This window comes from Stigmatopora argus, chromosome 1 (genome assembly GCF_051989625.1).
Source record: "Stigmatopora argus isolate UIUO_Sarg chromosome 1, RoL_Sarg_1.0, whole genome shotgun sequence".
Lineage (NCBI taxonomy): Eukaryota > Metazoa > Chordata > Actinopteri > Syngnathiformes > Syngnathidae > Stigmatopora > Stigmatopora argus.
In genome coordinates this window covers 3,736,241-3,761,848 of record NC_135387.1, presented here as the reverse complement: position 1 = coordinate 3,761,848, position 25,608 = coordinate 3,736,241, and the positions used below count along the sequence as shown (strand labels likewise).

Here is a 25,608-nt window from a genome sequence, read left to right as displayed (position 1 = left end):
TCAAGAAAAGTATAGTATGAGACGACAATGGAAAAGAGAATGAACCTTTTGTCAATATAATGTTTTTTTTTCCTGGTGCAAATAAACAGGAAAAGACAGCTTTGGTGGAAGTGAGGCAAAAGAAAAAAATCGTCACCCTCTGTTCCTGACAGGAGACAAAAGTTTGGAATCCAGGAGCGACTCCAAAACCAAGCTGATCAATGAAAGACGGTTCATCTTGACTGTGGATCTGCACTTTGATACCAGCTTCAAATGATGTCTCATCTGCAAATTGACCAATAATAGGGCGTCATTGGAATCGTCACCTGACACACCTGTCTACATGCCTGCATGAGTGAGTGAGCAATGTTTCAATGACCTGTTTCTCCCCACACAGGCAGGTACTCGTCCTGTTGGATGTCCAACATGAGCTCTAGTCCGTTACCCATTCCCCCCTTGGTGGTTAGGAGTGGAGGGCGATCTTTACCTCCGGCGTTAAAGGTGTAACATTTGCCATAACGAGTGAAGACCTGAAAATAAGAACCGATTTTTAACCAGTTTTTATGATACTATATTTAGCGCTGTTTTTCCACTAGGGAACATGGATGTTTGTCTTTCTTTGTGGGTGAACATTTAGAAGAGAACATGAGGGGGACAAGGGAAAGAGAAAAACCCATGACCATTCCCTGCATTTAAAAGGAAAATGCATTTTGGTAAAATCAGGGAGGCTTTATTTGATACAAGCAGGGGGCCCGGCTTTGCCGGTCCCACCTGCTTGTTTGCTTGTTTAGAACCAAATGACAATTGTTGCGCTATTAAAAATATATCTTTTGAAAAAGGGGTTAGATGAGAAAGGAAAATTTCAGTTGCATGCATGCGGGCCCCACAGCTGATATTGCCCTTGCTAAGTCCACACTCTCAGTAATAGGCATCTGAGCATGGTCGGGGCTATGTAACCATGATATAGATGCAGAATCCCGAGGTGGAAGCCTCGCCACCACTTTGAAATGCAGAAGATTGTTTACGCCTTTCCCAACTCGATACGAAATGAGAACTCTTTTTTGGCATCATTTGTGAAAAATGATGGTGCAAATGTATGTAAAGTATGCAAAAAAGGAATGTATAATATATACAGAAGCAGGAGTATGCCTTTTAGGAAAAAGTAAGGAAAACTGATGGTCAATTTCAAAAGAAAGGCTGGCGAATTTTACCCATTTAAGCAATGTTTGGGTGTTATTTCTGGTAAAACATTGTAAACCAAAGTGAAAATATGAAAAGAATAAAAACTCACAATAGCTGTTGCTTAGTTCATGCAACTAACTTCAAGCGGAAATGACTAAGCGGAAGCACTCCAGTGTGGTTTCCAGGTGCGCACACACACAGATCCATCCATAAATCAAACTTTATAAGGATTAAAGAATAGATAAAGCGTGATTTATGGATCGGTGGATGTTTATAACTCCCGTCACGACAGAAAAAAGTGTACCGGGGAGCACCTGGAAACTCGCTGGCGGAAATTTTTCTGAAAGGGACGTTTGTAAATGACGTGGAAAGCCGTCGTACCTTCGAACTAAATTGGTTCAGCGCAGCCTACTCTCACGAGTCTTCCCGTAACGACGGAAAAAAAGTGTTTTGGGGACAACCGGGAAACTCGCTGGCAGAAAGTATTCCGAAAATGACATTTGTAAATAACGTGGAAAGGCGTTCTACGTTACGACCAATCAGCCACGCGGTGTGTTTAGGGCACATCATATTAAAAAAAAAAAAATTCATACATCAACTCTGCTAACAACTTTAACAAATAAAAGTTGAGTTTACACACTTAGAGAAGGTGAAAAAATTCAATCACTCGTCTAATAGGACCCGACAGCCGTTTCTGGCCACCGTAAAAAATTTCAACTCTCTACGTTGCACTGTTTGGACAAACGTAGCGAGAGAATCTTAACGTACACAGACGCACACGCACGCACACACACACACACACTCACGCACCCATAAATCCCGCTTTATAAGAATTATAGACTAATTGTAAGACAATTTGTGTTATAATGGTGACATAAGTGCGACATCAGAAATTTTCAAATTATGGACACACAAGATTAGTATAAACATTGCGACGTCTCTGTTATGAAAGAAAACTCACAGTGGAGACAAGACAGTATAATTTAGATTATATGAGCTACTTTTCCGCTCTCTTCACTAACAAAACCACTCAAATTTGAAGGGTGTTTTCTAAAGCTCCTTCCATTAATGTCCAACAAGATTTAGATAAGGGGTCATGAAGGGCCATTGTCTCTAAACCCTTGAATGTTTTGAAATGAGTTTTAGACATATTTATTTTGGATGTATCCCAGAAGAAATAAAATAAGGAAGATAACACACAATGATAATTTAAAAAATTGGACACAACCACTGAGACACTTGGTATAACAATAGCAATAGTCAAGACAACAACAGCGAGCGCTACTCCTGGCTCATGGGCTCCGAGGAACACTGCAAATTGTATTGCTGGGAGTGATGGTTATTTGCCACCGATCGACATGGTGTTTGAAGCAACACTGGATTTGCACATTTTGACTTTTTAACTAAAGCAGCAACGAGACACCAAAGCACTGCCGGACACTTACAAGCAACGTTGCTCTCCAAAACTTTTGGAGAAACCTGAGTGGAGTTACAGTTCAGCGAGCAAGTGCGCAGGGAAACGGAGCGCCACAACGAAAAGGTACAGAAAAATAGGGAAATCTTAAAAAGTTTGATAAACCGTGTCATTTTTTGGGGGCAAGCAGGAACTTTCATTTCGGGGACACGATGAAAGCGCTGCACCCCCGAACAAAGGAATATATGTGGAACTTCTTTCTCGCATCGCTGAGAGAAACACAGATTTACATTTCCACCTGTCCACTAATTAAGTGTTTAGTGGCACGTTGGGCAAAATACAAAACGACCTGATCACTGCTATTGCTGAACTGATGGAGGAAGATATCAGAAGGGAAATTTAAAAAAGTACTATTTGTCTCTGTAATGGTGGATGAGACGACAGACGCGAGTAATGCAGCAGAGCTCGCACTGGTTCTGCGTTGTCACTGGCAAAGGTGTCAAGGAGCGGTTTGTCAGATTTGAAAATGTTAGCAGTGGGAAGTGAGCGAATGACATTGCAGGTCTTATCGTTCAATTTTTGGTGGAAAATGAATGTCTGGGTAAAGTTGTGGCACTGTGTTATGACGGTGCAGCGGTCATGTCTTCTAGATTAAATGGGGTGGAGGCTAAAGTTAAGGAGAGAGCACCGTTAGCTTTATTCAATGTGCTATGCACATCGGCTCAATTTAGTACTGACTCAGGGGGCCTCAAAGCTTAAAAATGCAAGATATTTTTTGCTCACCTTAATGGCTTTGCTGCATTTTTTTCGCAATCACCTCGACGCACACAGCTGCTGGACGAAATCTGCCAGCGGCGCCTGCTTCGTGTGGCACCAACGTGGCAGTACACATCCAGAGTGGTCAATACAGTACAGTGGTACCTCTACATACGAGCAGCTCTACCTATGAGATGCTCGAGATACGAGGAAAATTTCGAGCAAATAATTCGCTCTAGATACGAGAAAAAATTTGAGATGCGAGAAAGCCAGGTGGCCATGACATGAGAGGCTGTTTATCATTGTAGCGCACTCTTTTTTGCCGCATCTCTTTCGTGTATAACAGATATCTACGAGCACTGAACGATTTCGTCAAACGAGTTTCTCCTACACATGGACCAGAAAACGCACAACGCACATGCGCAGGCAAAAAGAGGGCTTTCTGTGTAATGTAGTATACTCGTGCACACGTTATCCTAGTGTGAGGACATTTGTGTGCATCATTTTCGGAATATTTTGAAGGGAATACAACAGCAAACAGCCCATCGATAGCGAACGTGAGGGTGGAGGCGTGGCAAACAGCTAACCCGCAGAATGAAGGTAAAAAATAAATAAAAATAAATTAGAATTCAGTTTTGTGTAAAGTTACATTAAACATATGTTTGAGTGTGTCTGTATATATTAATCCAAGTTAATTTAAATTTGTTTGTTCGGTTACGAGTGCGCTGTCGTGGATAAAGTCCCCCCCAGAGTGCCCGGAGAGTGGCGCCACCGACCTCCTCGTCCAGGGGGCCCGGAGAGTCGCCGCAGCCAACCCCCTCGTCCAGGAGGACGGAGAGTCGCCGCCGCTGACCCCCTCGTCCAGGGGGCCCAGCGAGTCGCTGCCGCTTATGGGCAGGCAGGAACTTGGCGGGCAGGAACTTGGCGGGCAGGAACTTGGCGGGCAGGAACTAGGCGAGCAGGAACTAGGCGGGCAGGAACTGGGCGGGAGGAACTAGGCGGGGAGGAACTAGGCGGGGAGGAACTAGGCGGGCAGGAACTAGGCGGGCAGGAACTAGGCGGGCCAGCCGGCACGGGAAACCTGGTTCGTGGCTTCGGCACGTGTGCGACTGGCGGCCCAGCCAGCACGGGGAATAAATTGTGCGTGGCTTCGGCATGGGTGCGACTGGCAGCCTAGCCAGCACGAGGAATATTGTGCGTGGCTTCGGCACGGGTGCGACTGGCAGCCTAGCCAGCACGAGGAATATTGTGCATGGCTTCGGCACGGGTGCGACTGGCGGTCCAGCCGGCACGGGGAGTATTGTGCGTGGCTTCGGCATGGGTTAGACTGGTGGTCCAGCCGTCACGGGGAGTATTGTGCGTGTCTTCGGCACGGGTGCGACCGGCGGTCCAGCCGGAACGGGGAGTATTGTGCGTGGCTTCGGCACAGGTGCGACTGGCGGTCCAGCCGACAAGGGGAGTATTGTGCGTGGCTTCGGAACGGATGCGACTCGCGGTCCAGCTGGAACAGGGAGTATTGTGCGTGGCTTCGGCACGGGGATTCTTGTGCGTGGCTTCGGTACGGATGGGACTGGTGGTCCAGCCGGCAGGGGGAGTCTTGTGCGTGGCTTCGGCACGGGTGCGACTGGCGGTCCAGCCAGCACGGGGAGTCTTGAGCATGGCTTCGGCACGGGAATACGGGAAGCTTGGACGGAAGAGGTCATGCGAGGAGCTTGGACGGGCGAGGTCGAGCGAGGAGCTTGGACAGGCGAGGTCGAGCGAGGAGCTTGGACGGGCGAGGGAGGAGCTTGGACGGGCGAGGTCGAGCGAGGAGCTTGGACGGGCGAGGTCAAGCGAGGAGCTCCTTCGGGAGCTCGGGCGAGGTCGGGCAACGAGCTCCTTCGGGAGCTCGGGCGAGGTCGAGTGAGGAGCTCCTTTGGGAGCTCAAGCGTCCAGCCACTCCTCCCTCCTCTCCGCTCCTCGCCTCCTCCGGGAGGACGACGTGACACGACCGTCGCTCACCTCCGCGACACGATAAAGCTTGATATGCGTCCGATGTCTTCCTTATCTTAAAGTGTATCTATTGGTGAACCTGTCACACGGGAATAGTCTCGCCGCTGCGCCTCCCCAAGAAAACAAGGCGATTTCCCGGTCATCAGCGGGCTGTGTTCGAAAGTCTTACCTGAGCTTACCCACCGGCCACCACGCGGTGTCCTATTGTGGATGGCCAGACGGGAACTCCGGTAGGGGTCCGTGGAGCTGCTATTCCGGGACTCTTCTGCTGCCAAAACGTCTCTAAGGTGCCAACACCGCGGCGTAGTCATTATAAATTCCCTAAAAGTGATTCAGGAGCTTCCCGCTGAGTCCATGTGGTCGGTGGAGTATGAGCTGGGTGGCTGGCGTCGGCGAGAGCGTCGGCGCGGGCGTCGATGGCTTCCCGCTGGGTCCATGTGGTCGGATCGTTCTGTTACGTCCACGGGAGACGCTGAGGCGAGGTAGGAGAAATTAGGACCCAATCGCGGGGAAGCAGGCAAGGACGAGGGAAATGGTGCTCATAACCAAAACTTTAATAACTTAGGAGGGACCTCACAAAATAACAAAGACTTGGGAAACGAAACATGAAACCAAACCGGACTAGGGAAAACACGTGGAATCGAGGAAAAAGGTAACGTGAATGCATGGTAAGGGAATTTAGGCTTGTTCTTCTATTTGCATACTCCGAGTCCCATTGCATCTTAAAAGAACCGCACTTCTTTTTTACGTTGGCTTGTTCAGTGACCCTGCCTAAGCCCAGTCGTTTCGCCATGATAAAGGATGGGCAGCAGCTCCACCAAACCGTTAGCTATATGATATCCTGCAAAACACAGGCAAACGCGTAATTAACGCAGCCAATCAATGTCCTTAACATTTACTCATGTCTTGGAAGTAAACACACCTGACGTGAACCGCATCGTATCATTGGCTGGACACAGTGTTCATCATAGTTTTATCCGTAATTACTATTTCTTGTCGTTTGTCAGTGACAGGCTACCACTCTCTGATTTCCATTGGAAAATGGCACAGAAACAAATTTAATGTGTTTCTTTTTTTACAATTTAGGTTGGATTTTATTTTGTGCGCTGCATATGAAAAACATCCTGAACGAACTCTCAACGGAGCATTGGTAAATGCAACGCACGGCAATACACAAGGAATTCAATGAGAAGGCAGAGGCTGCGGAAGAAGCAGCCGCCATTGCAACAGCACAAGACAGAAATAAACGGGGGACAAACGAATTTTCCGACTTTGTGGAAAAAACATCCTGAAAAAGTGTTCACGAATCGTGCCCACTTTGACGGCGTTTGTCTTATGCATTTTAGAAACATTAAAAGTCTTCAAAGGCGATCGTCTTTGTATTTTTTTCCCAGCACTGCAGAAGCAGGTAAGAACATAAGTAGAGACTTAAAGTAAAATTACATATCAAATAAATCACAAAACGATAATAATAATTGTTGTTGATTAATGTTGTTGTTTGTATTCTTAATGTTGTTTTTATTAAATGTGTGTTCATGTTTGTGTGTTATCTCAATGTTCCATCCCGGTAGCTTTCTCTTGTTCCCATGCGTTTTAACACGGGTTTGTTATTCATTTTGTGACATTAATAAATACTTTTGTGATCATTTTTTTCTCATTTTTGTGTGTTTCTCACACCTTTCTTACAAAATTGGGACATGTTGACGTGAAGGGTTTAGTTGGTAGATATGTGAGGACCGTGGAACGAATTAGAGAATTTACATATAAAATACACCTCTACTTACGAAATTTGCAAGTAACGAAAACAGTTAGGAACCAATTAATTTCGTAAGTAGAGGTATGACTGTATCTTCATTAATATCTGCTGTCTGTAATTAAATGAATCAAACTCAAACTCTAACAGTTGGGGCCTTGGATAAATGGTTGTTCTGTCTTTGCTATCGTTAAAATTGCGTTCAATGTTGAAACAATTGATGTCAAACAAGAGGACATATTCAACCCACTAGCTATAGACCAGGTGTGGCCAAGTCCGGTCCTCGAGAGCCCCTATCCAGTCTGTTTTCCATATCTCCCTCCTCTACCACACCTGCATCAAATGATCAACTCATCAGCAAGCTGTCCAGAAGCTTCATACCGATCCCGATTATTTGATTCAGGTGTGTTGGTGGAGGGAGACATGGAAAACAGGCTGGATAGGGGCTTTCGAGGACCGGACTTGGCCACCCCTGCGCCTAGACTATATAGAAGTAACTATACACAAATGTTTTGTCCTGTACAGAAAAATGCAGCGTAAATTCGAATTATTATTATTTTAACATATTGTGAACCTGGCGACCCGGCGGTTGAGTGGTTAGCGCATCAGCCTCACATTTTGTCAAGTTGGTCCACCTGTGTGGAGTTTGCATGTTCGTACATGATAGGCTTGTTGGACAATCTAAATAGCCCCTAGATGTAAGTGTGAGCGTGAATGGCTGTTTGTTCTCCTCGTGCCCTGCGGTTGGCTGGCCACCATTTCAGGGTGTCCCCCGTCTAGTCCCCGATGTCAGCTGGGATAGACTCCAGCAGCCCCCGTGACCCTAGTGAGGATAAAGTGGTTCGGAAAATGAATGAATGAAAATTGTGATCCATTTTCATGTTAAAGGTGAAAATGACTACGTTTTTTTAAGAAAACAAATTTTCTACCCAAACTGCATCAAAGAAACCCCATTTTTTTGTGCCAACCAGAATTGATGATCATGCCTAATCCTTCTAATGCTGTGCTAGGTAGTAAACGCTCACAGAATAACAAAACAATCACACGGCAACAATAGAAAAAAAGCTCGCTTATGGATAGCGTGCTAGCAGCCTGCAAATATCGGCCAGAGGGCCAGGGTAGCTGAAAAAGAGATTAATTAGGATCTAAGTTTTTTTGTCAGTTTTGTGGATTGACTTGCTTTTAATATTTTGTAGTACCTTTAGGACGGAGATTTGATCTGGAACATTATGACAAAAAAATGACTTGTTTTGTTGCCATGAGGGGAAAACAATTCTGGTTGCTTCAAGAACAACAACAAAAAATTCTCTAAATTAAAAATCCTCTAGTTCAATTATTGTATTCAGGGTCGTACTGAGCAAAGACAGTTAAACTAAGAAAAAACTTCCTCGCTCCTGCTTGGTCATGGCATTTGGCTCTACTTGTCTTTTTCATGCTGAAAAGTATGGCATTTTTTTGTTCTGTTTTGTTTCCCTTGCAGACTCTATCTCCTGTCCCACTTACCCACCCACCTCTGCTTCATTTGATGAATATTTCACAGGCCAGTAGAGACGCTCTCCCTCTCTCATCCAATTCCCAGACTCCGTCCAGCCTCTCACTACCTATCACCTTCAGAGACAATAGCATCAGAGCGCTGAGTAAGGCCCACTTGAGGGAACCTGGTGGGTGCATGAACAAGTGCTACTTCCTCTCTGAATAAGGGGGTGGCTTATTAACGCATGATACATTTTATATTCTCTTTTTAAAGAGTTTAGTAAGCCATTATAAATGTTCTACTTCACGTCCAATCCGTTTTGACTGTCCCCGTCATTATAGGTTGAATGTCTATTGCTGTCAAAGGCAGCCACTGATTTCAAGTATTGTGCTTGCGTTGCACTCATATCCCAGGCTTTCTTGCACTTTCTCTTGGGTGAGGAATAAAAATGCTGGGGTTTTATGGAAGAGTCCCCGAGTCAATATGCTTGGGGTTTATAAGGAGATGGCTCTTATTAATTCATAGAGAGCTTTTCAGGGGAGGACCAGCCATAACTTTGGACACTATAAATGTTCTGACCCATAAGAAATGCAATGAATTAGAATTATGTTTGAAGTACTGGACGATGTGCTCAGCAAAACATCGGACTCCAACTGTATCAAGATGTTATAACGAGTGCCCCCCCTATTTATGACTCCCCAGAGATTAATGATTTATAGCAGTTATGTTAGTTAGTTAATCAGTCAGTCAGTCAGTTAGGTAGTGAGCTAGTCGGTTAGTTACTTAGGTATTTAGTCAGTAGTTAGTTAACTAGTTTGTTAGTTGTGTAGTTAGCTAGTTACGTAGTTAATTAGTTAGGTAGTTAGTTGGTTAGGTAGTCAGGTAGGTAGGTAGGCAGGTAGGCAGTCACTTAGTCAGTTAGGTAATTAGTTATTTAATTAGTAGGCTAGCTCGTTAGTTACTCATTTTGTTAGTTAGTTAGACATTTAGTTGGTTAGTTAGTTGGTTAGTCAGCTAGCTAGTTAGTTAGTTGTTAGTTAGTTGATATAATTCATTATCCCAACCACTTATCCCCACAAGGGTCGTGCGGGGTGCTGGCGGTTATCCTAACTAACTATGGACACCCATTATTGGTGGCCAGCCAATCGCAGGGCACAAGGAGACGGACAACCATTCACACTCATGGGCAATTTAGAGGGTTTAACCAGTCTACCTTGCATATTCTTTGGGATGTGGGGGGAAACCAGAGTACCTGGAGAAAACCCACATGAGTACGAGGAGAACCCTACTATTAATGTGTTTTTTACTTAATTGATGTACCCCACAACAAAATTAGCAGTTTTTGAGATTTATTCACATTTCATAATAATAAAAAATGCCCTTACATACAGACAAATCAATATTATTTGGTACTCGGACGATTCGCCAAAAGACGTTTCGCCGACGGACGTTTGGCTGATGGACAGTTCGCTGAACGGACGTTTCGCCGAAACGCTCGCCCCGCCCCCGGATCGTGTGTGTACATGTTTTTCAACCTCGGCCCGCGGGCCATATACGGCCCATTACAGATAACATTCATTCAGGAATAACAAGGGCATGTACTGCTCCCCGCTGGACATATTTCTAAATACAAGTACTACACTACAATGTGCTGCCAATTTTTTATATTTTTTATTTTATCCTTGCGTTTAAATGGAATGCACAATAGTTGATACTTTTCAAAGCTTCTCATCACACTCAAATTGAGTCACAAAAAAGGGAAAATAATTTTGCTGCTGTAAATTGAGATTAATAAAAGCCAATTCATCTGAAATGGGAGGGTGTTCTTCTGTCGTCAATAGCAGCCAAACGGGTTAACACATTTACATAAAGGATTGGAGGAATACATAAGTACGTAAAAAAGTGTATTAAAAATAAACAAATTGAAATTGAAAAATATATAAAAAATGACAAAAATCAAGTAACAATACTGAGTGTATTGACAAAAGAACTACATATCCCAGCATGAATCGCGCACGGGGGAAAATGAAGTCGCAGGCTGCTTACCATAGTTGCAAGACCTGTAGAGTTAAGCAAAGCATTTTTCATTTCAAGCAAATATATAATAATGTAAAACTAATAATCCTGACTTTTTATATATATATATATATATATATATATATATATATATATATATATATATATATATATATATATATATATATATATATAATAAGGATTATTAGTTTTACATTATTATATATTTGCTTGCAATGAAAAATGCTTTGCTTAACAATTAAACTTTGCTCATTAGGATTATTAGTTTCACATCTATACATATTACTATTTCTGAGAATGTGAGTATGCGTGTGTATGCGTGTCCGTGAGGTCTGAATAAAATGGAGACAAGACCGTAAGTCCCATTTGAATGTGGTTTTCACCAAAAGTTGGCAAATTTACGCCTATAGGCATGCACCATGGCCGATTTTCGAATTTGGAATCCAGTTTTTCAGAAAATCGATATTTGTACCAAGGTGTAAGAGTAAGATCAAATCTGATTTAATAATTTATTTATTTAACTTTGTGTTGCATTGAGTTGTGCTTCTCATATCATGTGCTGTTGACTACAAGAATATGTCTGTATATTACAGGCTTTTGGTGTTATGTAACACCGAGACAGCTTTACAGGAGAAAGTCATATGAATTAGTCCAGTGGTTCTTAACCTTGTTGCAGGTACTGAACCCCACCAGTTTCATATGCGCTTTCACTGAACCCTACTTTAGTGTAACTAAAATAAGGTTATTCTTCAAATTCAAGATATATAGTTAATACATGAGAATCCATATTGTACATATTCATTTGACCACTTTCTTTTTTTGCTTGACATAGCATGGATTAAAATGTGAAGAAAGTCATTGCACAACGTTCTGCGATGACATTCACACGTTGGATCACAATTGAGTGTGCTAAATTCCTCGCAGCATTGATTGGCTAAGCAATGTTACATGATCATCTGCAGCCAGTGATGGCCAAGCGGGGCATGTTATCATGTAGAGACATGATGAGTCGATGTGTCTTGACCTCCGGGACGGAGGCTCTAGTGAACCCCTGAGGCCAACTCACCGGACCCCTAGCATTCGATGAAACCCAGGTTAAAAACCACTGAATTAGTCACACTCGGTTTCTGCAGTGGCAAGATAAAAACATGGGCATATGGTAGCATGCCAAAGAAGTTAAAATATACACCCTGCACAGTCGCACAATAGTAACACAGATAATGCGTGCTGAACTTGCAACTTTACTCACGCTTTACTTTTAACTTTATTCTCCATTTGATGCATGCAACACTCTTACATAGTGTACTTGAGCAATAGAGTACTTTTAAGGGCACTTTTGGCATGCTTCTATGATTCATCACCTGAGTAAAAGCATTTAAAGAGTTTAGCTCTGTGTGGGTTGAGGCAGGACTGATTTTGTATAGTGGATCTGCTTGGGGAAATTTGAAAGCCCTTGAACTATAGCAAGACCTTTTTTTATATGGCTTTGTTCCACAAGAAGTGAATCACTATAAGGATGGAGAATTGCATCTCTACTTTGATCCTGGTTTGGAGATCAGTCCATTATAGGGCACTCATTTAACTCAGTGGCTGCAACTGACGGCGCTAATTGTCCAATCCACTTCACTTCTAGCCCTGCCAGACAAAATGGATTGGATGTGTAGTTCTTTTTTGACCATGAAGAGATGCGCTTTCATAGCTCATCCCCCTAGTTTACATGGAATGGAAATGGGCTGTGATCTGCCTCCTACTGGCTGACTGAAGGTAAGTGAAAGACAGTGAGAGGTAAGTGATCCGCTCGGGGGGTGATGCGATGTATCCATAACGGCAGAATGTCAAATTACGAGTCAGAAATTATTTTCACTTATTTGGGTCTTTTGCCAGAAAAACGCACCTTATGGAGAAGCACTACCAATTTCGTCATACGCAGTTTCTGGGTATGATGACAATTAGGCTTTTGTCGAGTCAATGATGATGACAAAGACTATGTCCGATTATTAAATACAAATCCCAATTTCAAGATCTCTATCGTATGGTTTTTTTTTTTTATATTTTGTCTGATATTTGCATTTGTTAGATGGTCTTAAACATTATTAGAGGGAAATTATGCCCCCAAAAAGGGAAATTTCAAAGGGGGCAAATACTTTTAATGGCACTGTGTTTACCTTCTTTTTTCATCCACACATCTTTTATGCACACATCTTTTCAGTGGAGCTCATCTATCGGTATTTTTATGCTAATGGTGTACGCAGTGAATGCCACTCCAACTTTACTCATCCCTTTTCCACAATGTATAATTACAACACTGCAAGTATTATTGAGGTGTCATGGGTGAAAACACAAGGCGGCGATGACTTTTAAAATCCACTCAGGTATGAACCCAATCACTCCCTCGCTGCCAGGCAACAACAGCGTTATAATGAAGACAAAACTCATTTCCAAGTTCAATGTTTAATTATTTCTCAATGGCATATGATGGAGATTATTATCTTATAAAGTCATACTTCTACTTACGAAATTCATTGGTTCCAGAACTTTTTTCGGAACTTAAAAATTTTGTAAGTAGAGCAGTACAGTGGTGCCTCGACATACGAGTGAGCCGACATACGAGCAATTCGAGATCCGAGTAAAATTTCAGGCAAATATTTATCTTGAGATACGAGGCAAATTTTGATATAAGAGCAGACAGCGGACACGTGATGCTGCTCATAAGAACATCATGGGCACTGTCTTTCTCCCCGCAACTCCCTCGTGTAATGTCTCTGGTCGCAACTCCCTCGTGTAATGTCTCTGCGAGCACTGGGCGGAGTGTTGCATTTTTTCAGTGTTTTTTTTCCCCGTTAGTCAGTGCAAATGGCGTATATACTACTTCTCGTTGGCAAGTGTTCGTGCGTTATCCTATTGTGAGGACATTTGTGTGCATCATTTTGGGAATATTTTGAAGGGAATACAAACTCAAACAACCCTCGATATTGACTGAAAGTCAGTGTGGAAGCGGGGCAAAAAGAGCCAACCCGGGAGAAGAAAGGTATCAAAATGTCAAACAAAATTTGAATTAAGTTTAGTGTTAGGTTCGATTAAACTTATTTTTGAGTGTCTGCATTGTAATCCAAGTTCATTTATATTTGTTTATGTTATGTTACGAGCAATGTTCCCTCTAAGCTGCACGCGTGCGCAATTGCGCACTACTCTCATCTTCTCCGCGCACAGCAATCATATGAAGCGCACAAAATAAAATCCAACCTGAAATGTAAAAAAAATAACACATTACAGTTTTTCTGTGCCATTTTGCAACGCAACTCTGAGAGTTACAACCTGTAACTGATAAAAGACAACAAACGGCCAATAACGGATAACACTATGACTAACACTGTGTCCAGCCAATGATATGAAGCGGTTCAGGTCACGTGTGTTTACTTCCGCGGCATGCTGTCAATGACAAACGACAAGACACGGCACGCTACAACTAACACTGTGTCCAGCCAATGATATGGTGCGGTTCACGTCACGTGTGTTTCTTCCGTGGAATGTTAACGACATTGATTGGCTGCGTGAGATTCGCACAGGTTCCTCTGATTCGCAGGTGATCATATAGCTAACAGTTCGGTGGAGCTGCTGCCAAGCCTTTATCGTGGCGAAAGGAGCAAAAGTAAAAAAGAAATGCGGTTCTTATAAGATGGAATGCCTGTCGGAGTATGTGCAAATAGAAGAAAACCCACGCAGCCCAGGGAGTATATGCAAATTCAACACAGGTGGACCGACCTGGATTTGAACCCAGGACCCCAGAGCTGTGAGGCCAACGCGCAAACCACTTATCCGCCGGGCCGCCCATTCATAGATATTAATCATTACATTTTATTATTACTAAATCATTTATGTGTAGTAGACATGCCCCTGCTAATGGCAGGTGTGATACTGGTGTGTGCAAATAGCGAGCAATTATGATGTGGCTCACACTGGTCCTCAGTGTGCTTGAAGAGGTTATCTATATGCCCAGGCAAATGAAAAATTAGAGGCAATCTTGATCATTACTACATTTTATTATGACTATTTCATTTATGGATAGTATACATGCACCTGCTTATGGCAGGTGTGATACTGCTGTGTGCCCATAGCGAGCACTTATGCTGCTGCTCACACTGGTCCTCAGTGTGCTCAGGGTGGTTGTCTGTATGCCCAGACATGTGAAAAATTAGAGGGAACATGGTTACGAGCGTATTGCCGTGCAAAAAGTCCCCCCTCTCCCTCCCCTCTCTGTGTCCGTCTCTCTATCTCTCTCCCCCCTTCGAAATCCGTATAATTTCAGTACTACTATTAAACAAATTTTAGTCATATTAAACCACTAGTTATGTGTTACTTTGTTAATAGATGGCGAATTAGAACAAATAAAACATTTTTTCAAATCCAATATCCTGTTTTTGGTGTTTTTTCAGAGGGTTAGAACGAATTAATTTGTTTTTAGTTCATTTCAATGGGAAACGTTCGTTTGAGTTACGAGAAAATTGACATACGAACTCGGTCCCGGAACAAATTAAGCAAATTAAGTGGGTGAAGGTTTTCATTCCAACCCATAAAGATGACACCTTTACACCAATCTGGTGTCCTACAAGTGCAATCAGTGGATTGCAGTCAGGTGCTTCTTGTTTTCTGCAGAAATCTCTAGGTTAAACTGTCTGTCCTGGATCGGTTGCACCAAAAACCTGCACCCGCAGCGGCCCTCGAGGACCGGTTTGACCACCCCTGAATTAAACCCTTTAAAATAGGTCAGTGTCCCAATTTTGTATGAAAGATATGAGAAACACAAAAGGAGAGAAAATTACACGAACATTATTTATTAATGTCTTAAAATGAATATAAAGCATACAAAATCTATCTGTGTTGAAGCATGATATGCGCACGCGCATTTCCCTATGATCCGACGGTTTCAGAAAGCCGTTTCCTTTGTAGAACATTTTAGACTTTTACGTGTGCCGTATGTGTGTGTGTGCCGCATTGCATTTGTACCGGTTTTATCGCTTAATAAGGGGAATTGCAATCATTAATAAGGGGAGCATTTAGCCGAGGTGGACAGGGCATGATATGCGGATGCGTATTCCCCTTTGACCCGTCTGCGTCAGAAAGCTGTGTATTTTGTAGTACATTTTAGACTTTTACGTGTGCCCTATGTGAGTAATTATATGCCCTATGTGTGTATATGTAATGCATTGCATTTCTATGTTTTTTATCGTTTAATAAGGGGAATTGCAATCATTAATAAGGGGAGCATTTAGCCGAGGTGGAAAGGACATGATATGCGCATTCCCTTTGACCCGTGCACGTCAGAATCCGTCCACTTTGTAGTACATTTTAGAGTTTTATATTGAGGATAAAGCGGTTCAGAAAATGAATGAATGTGAATGAAAAGTGTACCCAATGTGCCTTGTGTGTATGTATGTGTAAATATGTACCATGTTGCATTTGTACGGTTTTCTCGCTTAAGGGGAATTGCAATGATTAATAAAGGGAACATTTAAGTGAGGTTGACAGGTATATAAGAGAGAATTTTGAAACATGGGTGGTGGTTTTTGGGACACAGCCAATGAGAGCCCAGTAGAGTGTAGCGAGGTTCTAAAGTGAGAATGAATGGCTCCGCGACAATATTTTCAAAATAAAATATCATATAAGGAAATGCAGTTACTATTGGGGGGATGTAAACGAAAAGCTACTTGTGAAAAAAAAATCACCAATATTACGACATCCACGAGGTCAAAACAAAAACTATAACCTGAGGGGTTCTAATGTATGTGAAACGCATTTACTTCTTCCTTGTACCTCTGACAGTGTAATGCCACTCTCCTTTACTCAAGCATAGGCATGTAATTGAGGTGGAGAGGTCGCACAAACTGAAGACATGAGGTGCATAATAAACAACATTTTGCTACCTTAAACAGGTGTGATCCTGTCACACAAAGGACATGCAGCAAGAAAACAGGGCATGGCCTCACTTTCTCTTATCAGACCAGCAGTGAGTAAACAGTGACAACAAAGCTAATTAGACCAGTCACGCCTCAGCGAGGGCGACATGCTGCAGTTACTGATTTCCTGTCCTCTAGGTAGCAGTCAGAACATCACTCATTAAGCACTAATGTCTATTTTACCTCCTATAATTGCAAAAAGATTTGAATGATGGCTTTCATTTCCTGTCACTATGATGAAAGAGGCTATTTGAATCATGTTCACGGTGAGCATGCAGTGGAGAGCAAAGAATAGACTATGTTATCATTTATGATCGATAAAAATGAAAGACTGATTTCAATTAAAAGAAAAGGGTTATTATATACTTCATTAAATCCAAACAAACTTGGGGGGGAAAGTAGGGTGCGTTTGTGCAACAAAAGACTATTCTTTCTGTACTTTAAGTTTGAAAGATAAGGAATTCATAAGATCCTTGACCTAGTGAGACAACCTAAATTAAAAACATTTGGCTTTATGGTTCATAATGGTGAAGGTCAAGAATTGGATCCTTTAACAGTAATCCCTCAAATAATGCGGTTAATATAGACCAGACAAGGCCGCGATAATTGAAAAAAGTAGGGTCACCCCTATTCTAACTACCTTTTCTTTTCTTCAGTGCTGAGTCCTAGTAGCAAGAGTGGCTTCCACTTACGAGTTTCAGCGTGGATTTTTATGAACTTAAAAAAATAAAAAAATAATAGCAGAAAATAATTGCGAAGAGAATCCGCGATAAGTGAAGTCGCGATAATCGAGGGAAGACTAGATACCTCTAGTCTAGTAGCACCATTCATTAAATTTTGTACCTCTTATCCTCACAATTTCCAAATGTAAATCGCAATGGCAAGGTGTACCTACAAATGTGTGTCTGTAAATTGCGCTAATACATGTACACCTTCCAAGTGGCAATTGTGATTTTATGAATTAGTTTTTATGATGTAGGTGAGTGAGCCATTGCAACTAAATGGTTCAGTAAGATTGACTTATTGAATTGGAATTGAATTGAATTAAAAGCTTTATTGTCATTGTACATAAATACAGTAATCCTTCAAATATCGCGATTAATGTAGACAAGACATGGCCGCGATAAAGGAAAAACCACGAAGTAGGATCACCCCATTATTATTACCACAATAGATGTTTTCGCGCCTATACAGAAAGACAAGTACACAAGGACAATTATTAAAAAGTGTATATTTAATAAATATTACAGTTATAAGCATAATTTAATATAAGCATATAAAAAGACTGTAATGTATTCATATCTAAATACGCTAATGTATATATATACAAAATTAAATACTTTAAATACTGTGCTCACAGTAAAAAAAGTTCCTCTCCGCTTGATATAAATAAAAAAAAACAGATTAATGAGAGTTTTAGTGCTTGAAGAGAAGCCCTCTTTCGGCGAGGTACAGCTTCTCGTTCAGGATGAAACAGTTTGTGAAGGGTTTTTTCTGATCCAGGCTTTCCGGTTCCTCATCCAGTATATAGGCACCAAGCCTTTGTTATTAGTTGTATTAATTTCATGTTGTCTTCTTGTGGCCATGTCTGGTCTACATTATCCACAATATTCAAGGGATTACTGTACTCACCAGACTAAGCGTGGGATGGAAACATGGCAGGTAACAAAATGACCCAAAAACATCATTGTCTGTTATAAACTAAACGGAATACTGTTATACAATTAGACTGGCTTGTGATATGAAGGTGTCAATTTGTTGTTCATCTCATAATATGACATGATCATATTGGTTCACAGTCATGATGGTCGTCCGATGGAAACAACGACCAAGGATTCTTTTGCTTATTTCATTTGACAATTTTCTGCAGAGACAAGATTCCAAATAACAGTACGCCAAATTCAGGCTGGAGGCCAACAGAGACTTTCTCCAGATAACAGATTGCATGGTAATTTCAGAGAAAACGACGAGCCAAGCCTGATGTAAAAATGAAAGGACACAGAAGAAATACCCATCAGTGTCCACTAATATTCTCTGGGGCAGCTGTTGTGGCTGCCATTGCCTCGTGCAGTTTAGCAACGTATGCCCCTAGCAAATTATTAAAATTGTTGACTTTGGCCATAGCTTTCTCATAGACATTAATAAGATCGTTTCGTTTAAGTAAGAATTTTAGTTTAGTATTTTAATAATGAACATGCAGAGAGCCTCTTTGTCCAAAACTTCCTTTGCCTTTCCCCCAAACTAAATCCTAATTATAACTTTTAATTTTCACTCTAGATAACATGACTAAGCTCCCCTCTTTCTCTCTTTTTCCGTATTTGGTCTCCAGATTGCTCTGGAAAAATTAGACCTTCAGCGTTGTACGATACCAAGTATTGAGGTAGTCACTTGGGGGAAGTGTAAGATATATAGATATCTCTTTATATGTTCGTTAAAAAAAGAAAATCTGGCGGCACGGCGACTTAAGTGGTTAGCACGTCGGCCTCACAGCTCTGGGGTCCTGGGTTCAAATCCAGGTCTGTCCACCTGTGTGGAGTTTGCATGTTCTTCCCGGGCCTGCGTGGCTTTTCTCTGGGTACTCCAGTTTCCTCCCACATTCCAAAAACATGTATGGTAGGCTGATTGGACACTCTGAATTGCCCCTAGGTATACGTGTGCGAGTGAGTGGTTGTCTGTGTCCTCTTGCCCTGTGATTTTTTTTCCTTCTACTCTAATCATTTGCTTGTATTGTATGTCATTAAGAGCTTCCACATTCAGACTGGGGAAAATATTGAAATAGAAACTATCATGATAACATTTCACACTGACATGGTGACCTTGAGAACACTCAGCTCATCAGGTTGGTCACTGAAAACACACACCCCTCAGTTACCCATTTCATCTGTAGCTGTTTTGCGCTAATTTGACCAGCCGGAATGGAGCATCATTCCTCAGCCACGCGGTAGTAGTGTCACTGAAACCCAAGTTTGGACCTCCAGAGTCACCTGCATTAAAGTTAGCAATAAATAAACCATGAGCAGAGCAATACAGACCACTTGAGCTATTTTCGACTCCACTCGGTCCAAAATGGCTTTATAAAAAGCCTAGGCAAATAGAGCGTGCTTGAGCAGCATTACTGATCCGTCTAGAAGCCAGCTGGAGTTGCGCTGTGGTTGTCCGACTTTTCCCTTTGGCTTTTATTGATGCCATTAGAGTTTTGAGGCATTTGAACTTGGGGGGTTATGCCAGCGCTCAATTGCTGATTCCATGTTATCACTATTCGGCGTCATCATCTAGGTCTTCCGGAAGACTCCAAATATATTTTTTTGGGGGGTTGGTATCATTGGTTGGCTGCACAGACACTCTCCTAATCAACAGATAGCTTGGCCTTTGTGAAGTCGAACGAAGCGACTGAGAGGCAAAGGCCATTTGTTGGACCGGCGCAGGTGGATTTTTCCACCTACTCCCTATTAGGGTGTCCAGTCCAAGCGTGGACACTTTTGAAGTATTTCTAATTCAAACTGGGACAAGTAGTTATCAATCGACCTTTTTTTTCACACAACACACATTCCCTTTCTGTGTAATAACTTTGGGGTGAGGTAATACATACCTGTCAACTTGTATGTTTTATACGTATTTTATAAGTTTTTTTACCATTTCAAATCATGTACGCCGTACACCGACTTTTGTACGGGGAAAAAAAAAATCGCCAATATTTATGAAAACCGATCTCAACAAGACCGTTTTGGCTAAAATCCAGATAGTCTCGTAGGCTGGTAGCCAACGACGCTACTGTCATCGAGCGTTACTATTGTCACGGTATACCAGCAAAAATTATCCTCAATCGTATGTATTTTTTTAGCGGTGCGTACGGCAATATCGATAAAGGATGACATGCGCATGCTTAGATATACGGTTTTTTGGGGGTTTGTAAGGGGAATCATAATCATTTATAAGGTCAGTAATCGGCAGAGGTTGACAGGTATGGCTAATATGAAAAGATGTTTGGGTGGTGATCTGCCTCCTACTGGCTGACTGAAGGTAAGTGAAAGACAGTGAGAGGTAAGTGATCCGCTCGGGGGGGTGATGCGATGTATCCATAACGGCAGAATGCCAAATTTCAAGTCCGAAACTATCACTTATTTAGGTCTTTTGCCGAGAAAACGCACCTTATGGAGAAGCACTACCAATTTCGTCATACACAGTTTCTGGGTGTGATGACAATTAGGCTTTTGTTGTTGATGATGACGACAGGGCCTATGTCCGATTATTATTTAAGACTTTTCGTGTTTGTTTAACCAATAAGCACGGACAATTGAATAGAATAAGTAATGTCAGTCTTTACTGAGTTCAAATTTTAAAACACGCTGTAAATTGGTGATGCGACTGGTTAGCATGTCGGCCTCACAGCTCTGGGGTCCTGGGTTCAAACGTCCACCCGTGTGGAGTTTGCATGTTCTCCCCGTGCCTGCGTGGGTGTCCTCCGCCTCTGGCTGGGATAGGCTCCAGCACCCCCGCGACCCTAATGAGGATAAAGCGGTTCAGAAAATGACATGAGATGAGATGGTACATTCAAATTTAAGCTCCTGCTGTATTTAATAGTCCCAGTGCTGACGGATGTCTTTACTGCATAAGATTACTTTCTTTTATGAGCCCTGAGTATTCACCTGCTGATGTAGGTAATGTGTTAGCTTCCTCTGCTGGTGGTCAGCACAAATAATCAAAGTTAAGCATTCTGCCAAATATGACTTTAATACACCGCATGTTCATTTGTTTATCATCATAGTGATCTGGGGAAATGTGGATTTACAATGTGCTGTCAATCACATCCTGAGCTAGTCATGTGCATTGATTTTGTTTTCTTGCTATGTTGCGAGAAATTTTCTTAACAAACTCACTTTTGAAATGGAATGGTTGTTGAACCATTGTTTTATTGGCGTCCAATAACAAAAAAATATACGTATTAACTAGTTATTTTTTCCCCTAAAATTGAAAAGGTGGAAGTACGTCTTTCATCAACCCGTGCCCACGTGACCACTTTTTGATTTAAGCAACAAAGGGTATTTGAGAGGAAAGAAATATAAGCTGAAAAACTGCTTCAGGTAAGACCCCTCTCCTCTGCTTCTGTGTTTGGTACAAAAGTAATTTACTGCAGAGCAGCGCTCTCTTCAAAGAACATTAGAGCGGATCTATCACACTAGGCAGGGTGCCAGCATACGTGCATGTTTATTACATGAAATATCCATTCATCTCTAATGACGTGAAATGGTTAATGTTAGAATTATTATGGAATATTCTATATGTGTTGTAAGCATTTTTCAATAAGTAGTAAGGCTATAAATCAAGTCATGGGAAGATGGACTTTTTCCTGCACAGTCTACTCCTCAAGGGCAAAGAAAAAGAGGTCACGGCGTTACGGACACTTCTACCAAATGTTATGACGAGACTCCACCAGCAGATTTGAAAATACGGCTTTGCTTACAGTATAATACTGCTTTGTTTACCTTGAAAGCATTCCTCACACTGTTGTTTTTCTAACCAGCGAGAGTGTTATTGTACTGATTACATAACCATGTTTTTCGAATGTCGCGATTAAATACAAGGATTCAGTTACTGCAATTCAGAATGCACTGGGGGCTAAGACGACGTCACATTGCATCTCCTTCGAAGTTGTAAGCAGAATTTGTTGAAAGATGTTTTTCCTTTTTTAATTAAATATTACTAATAATGATTTAAAAGGTTTGAATCATTATTCCAACAGTTAAAGGGGCTTCAAAGAAAGTTAATAAAAAGGGGTTATTTTATGTAAAAATACAAATTAACATTTCTACACGACAAGGATAAGCGGTACGGAAAATTAATAAATGAACAAGTAAGTTAACCATTTGTTGGGACTGATTTAAACTAATTGGGTGCCATTGACGGTTTAGAGGTCCAGTCCATGTTGAGCGAGCGGTCTGGGAGCAATCATATAAGTGATGATTCGATTGCTGCCATCCCCCTAATCGAATTGAATATCTATTGCCATGAATGGCGCTGAAAGAGGAGCATTCACTGTCAGGCTTCCCATTTGAAATACGTACATCTGAAAATAAAATAAACATGAGACTAAGTAACTTTTTTTTATTTTTATTGATTTATCATTTTATCTAATACATAATGAATAGCAAGAATATATATTGCACTTGGACATCATTCATATACCAAGTGTTCATAGTGTAGCCTCCATTTATATCGACTTTATCAGAGTAATTTCTTTTTTTTTTTAAATGACCAAAAATAGTCACATCCTCTCTCATCTCTCATCTCCCGCTTCATCTAAAGTCGGGTCATGGGCGCAGCAGCTTCAGCAGGGAGGCCCAGACTTCCCTCTCCCCAGCCACTTCATCCAACTTTTTTTCAAGAAGGCGCCGTCAGGTGGCAGTAGCTCTGTCCACTCTTATTTGTTTTTCGTGTTTTCTATCTTTTTTAACTACATTTTAATATTTCTTTCAGCAGAAAGAGCAACACTTCAATGCCGCTGGAAATCATTCCATCTATTATTATGGGGAAAGTGAGATCCCTGTCCGATAAGATGGAAGAGCTGTCGGCGCTTACTACTGCAACCAAGATGGCGCCGCTCAAGTAGCAGCCGGTAGCGGTATCTTAGTGGTAGCAACCTCTGTGACTTGTCGCGTGGCTTGGTTTCTTGTGCTAGTCCTAGACGTCTTTGGAGCCGTTCAGCCGTGCCTCCGCTGTCATGCACGAGGGATCAGCTGTGAGCATTGGACGATAGTGCCAGGAGAAGAGGCAATGCTCCAGACCAAGTATTCCATCATTGTTATGGGAGCGTGAGATCTGTCCCCGGTCAGATGGAGGAGCTGCCGGTGCTTGCTGGGCTGCTTGTGTGCTTTGAAGCCCCCCACCGACCTCTCCACTGCTGATAGGACAGCTTAGGATCTTCCTAGGCAAGGAAGATGACCTTTAAAACCTCCAGACTACTGAGGGACGGTGCGGATCAGCTTGAAAGAGTGATTATGCATATCTAACCTCAGTCTCAGTCTGCAGAAGGTCCCCACCTTGTGGACTTCCTGTGTGTGGCTCCAGTTTTTTTTACCTAGGTCTACAATGTCTTGTGTGTCTGTCTTGCTACTGCAACCAAGGAAATTTCCCGAATACGGGATGAAATAAAATTCTAATCTAATCTAGTCTCCTCAGCCTGTGCGAGGTCGACCCTGTGGCCTCCTCCCCATGGGACATGCCCGGAACACCTCCCGAGTGAGGCGTCCAGGGGGCATCCTGATCAGATGCCCGACCCTACTCATCCAGCTCTTCTCAAGGCGAAAGAGCAGGGGCTCTACTCTGAGCCCCTCCCGGATGACCGTGCTTCTCACCTTATCTCTAAGAGAGAGTCCGGACATCCTGCAGAGAAAATTCATTTCAGCCGATTGGATCCGGATCTTGTTATTTTGGTCACGACCCACAGATCGCGACCATAGATGAGGGTGGGAACGTAGATCGACCGGTAAATAGAGAGCCTCGCCTTTTGGCTCAGCTCCTTCTTCACCACGACGGACCGGTGCATAGTCCGCATCCCTGCAGACCCTGCACCGATCTGCCTGTTGATCTTCCGTTCCAATCTTCCCACTCGGGTTTTGATCATGGGGGGCGTTCTTCCCAATCACTCCGCTCCAGGTCTCGCTGTCATTGTCCACGTGAGCATTGAAGTCCCGCAGCAGATCAAGGGAGTCCCCCGAAGGAGCACTCTCCAGCACCCCCTCCAAGGACTCCAAAATGGGCGGGTACTCTGAACTGCTGTTTGGTGCATACGCACAAACAACAGTCAGATTCCGTCTCCCAGCCGAAGACGGGGGGATGCTACCCTCTCGTCCACCAGGCTAAAACCCAACATACAGGCACCGAGCTGGGGGGCAATAAGTATGCCCACAACCGCTCGGCGTCTATCACCGTGAGCAACTCCTGAATGGAAGAGTGTCCAACCCTCCCTTGAGAGGACTGGTACCTGACCGGAATCCAAGCTGTGCGTAGAGGTGATTCTGACTACGTTGAGCCGGAATGTCTCAACCTCACGCACTAGCTCAGGCTCTTTCCCAACCATGAGGTGACAGTCCACGTCCCAAGAGCCAGTTTATGCAGCCTGGGATCAGACCGCCAAGGATCCCTCCGTTGGTTGCCGCCCTACCAGGGACACAAGGCCCCAGACAACGTAGCTCCAAGGATCATTGGGACAAACAAACCCCACCACCACAATAAGGTGATGACTCATCGGGGGTCACTTGTCCTATAAATTAGTCAGGGTTTTTATTTCATTGTGTTATACATTTGCATGAAACAAAGTATTGCTATGCAAGAACGCTTTGCGTTAGTTATGTGCACATTATTATCATACTTGCAATGAAGTATAAGCTTTGTTCCTGAAAGCCTTGTTTATTCTAAACAAAGAGGTGCCAGGACGCCTCGGACTACTCACGCCCAAGTCAAGGCTGACTCAAGGACCTGCAGTGAGCACTCCACCCTCCTCATCTGCACCCCACCACGGACGGTCCAAGAGGCTTCCTGACCCTTCAGTACTCATTTGTTTTGACTTTTATGAATATGTTTTGGTTCACGTTTTAGGCTAAATATTCATTTCACATGCACGCACATAGATAAACAAACTGAGACGTCTCAATTTTGTAATCTACCCTTCCCTTTAGAGTTGAGATTTTAATGTAGTCAGGGCCACCGAATGTAATAAAGCGACAAAAGAGAAGTGTAAGGTCAGAACGGAGTTGGGGATCTGTCCTCAACGGTCGTCCTCTTTGCAAGTGAAAATCCAAGTGTCTTTCCTCTTTATTTCTGCCTGTTTTTGTTAATGTCCAATGGTGAATCTAATACTAATCTAACTTGATATTTAAAAAGTATTTTATAATTTGCAATTTCAAGACCCAATCTTCGGGCTGATGACTTTAGGTTATCTTGAAGAATTTGAAGGTAATCCTCCTTCTTCATTATCCCATTTACTCTCTGTAAAGCACCAGTTCCATTGGCAGCAAAACAACCCCACAGCACAATACTACCATCACCGTGCTTGATGGTAGGCATGGTG

The 25,608-nt window shown here is 42.6% G+C and overlaps 1 protein-coding gene across 1 annotated transcript in view; it reads right to left on the bottom strand.

Annotated features, from left to right (window-relative positions):
- Positions 1–25,608, bottom strand: part of LOC144065338 (acid-sensing ion channel 1-like) — a 36,556-nt gene that overhangs the window by 4,416 nt on the left and 6,532 nt on the right. The window contains exons 3-4 of the mRNA XM_077588101.1: positions 359–509; positions 137–264 (exon numbers count right to left, since the gene is read on the bottom strand). Of these exons, the coding sequence (XP_077444227.1) occupies positions 137–264; positions 359–509 (279 nt within the window). The remainder of the gene's footprint in view (positions 1–136; positions 265–358; positions 510–25,608) is intronic.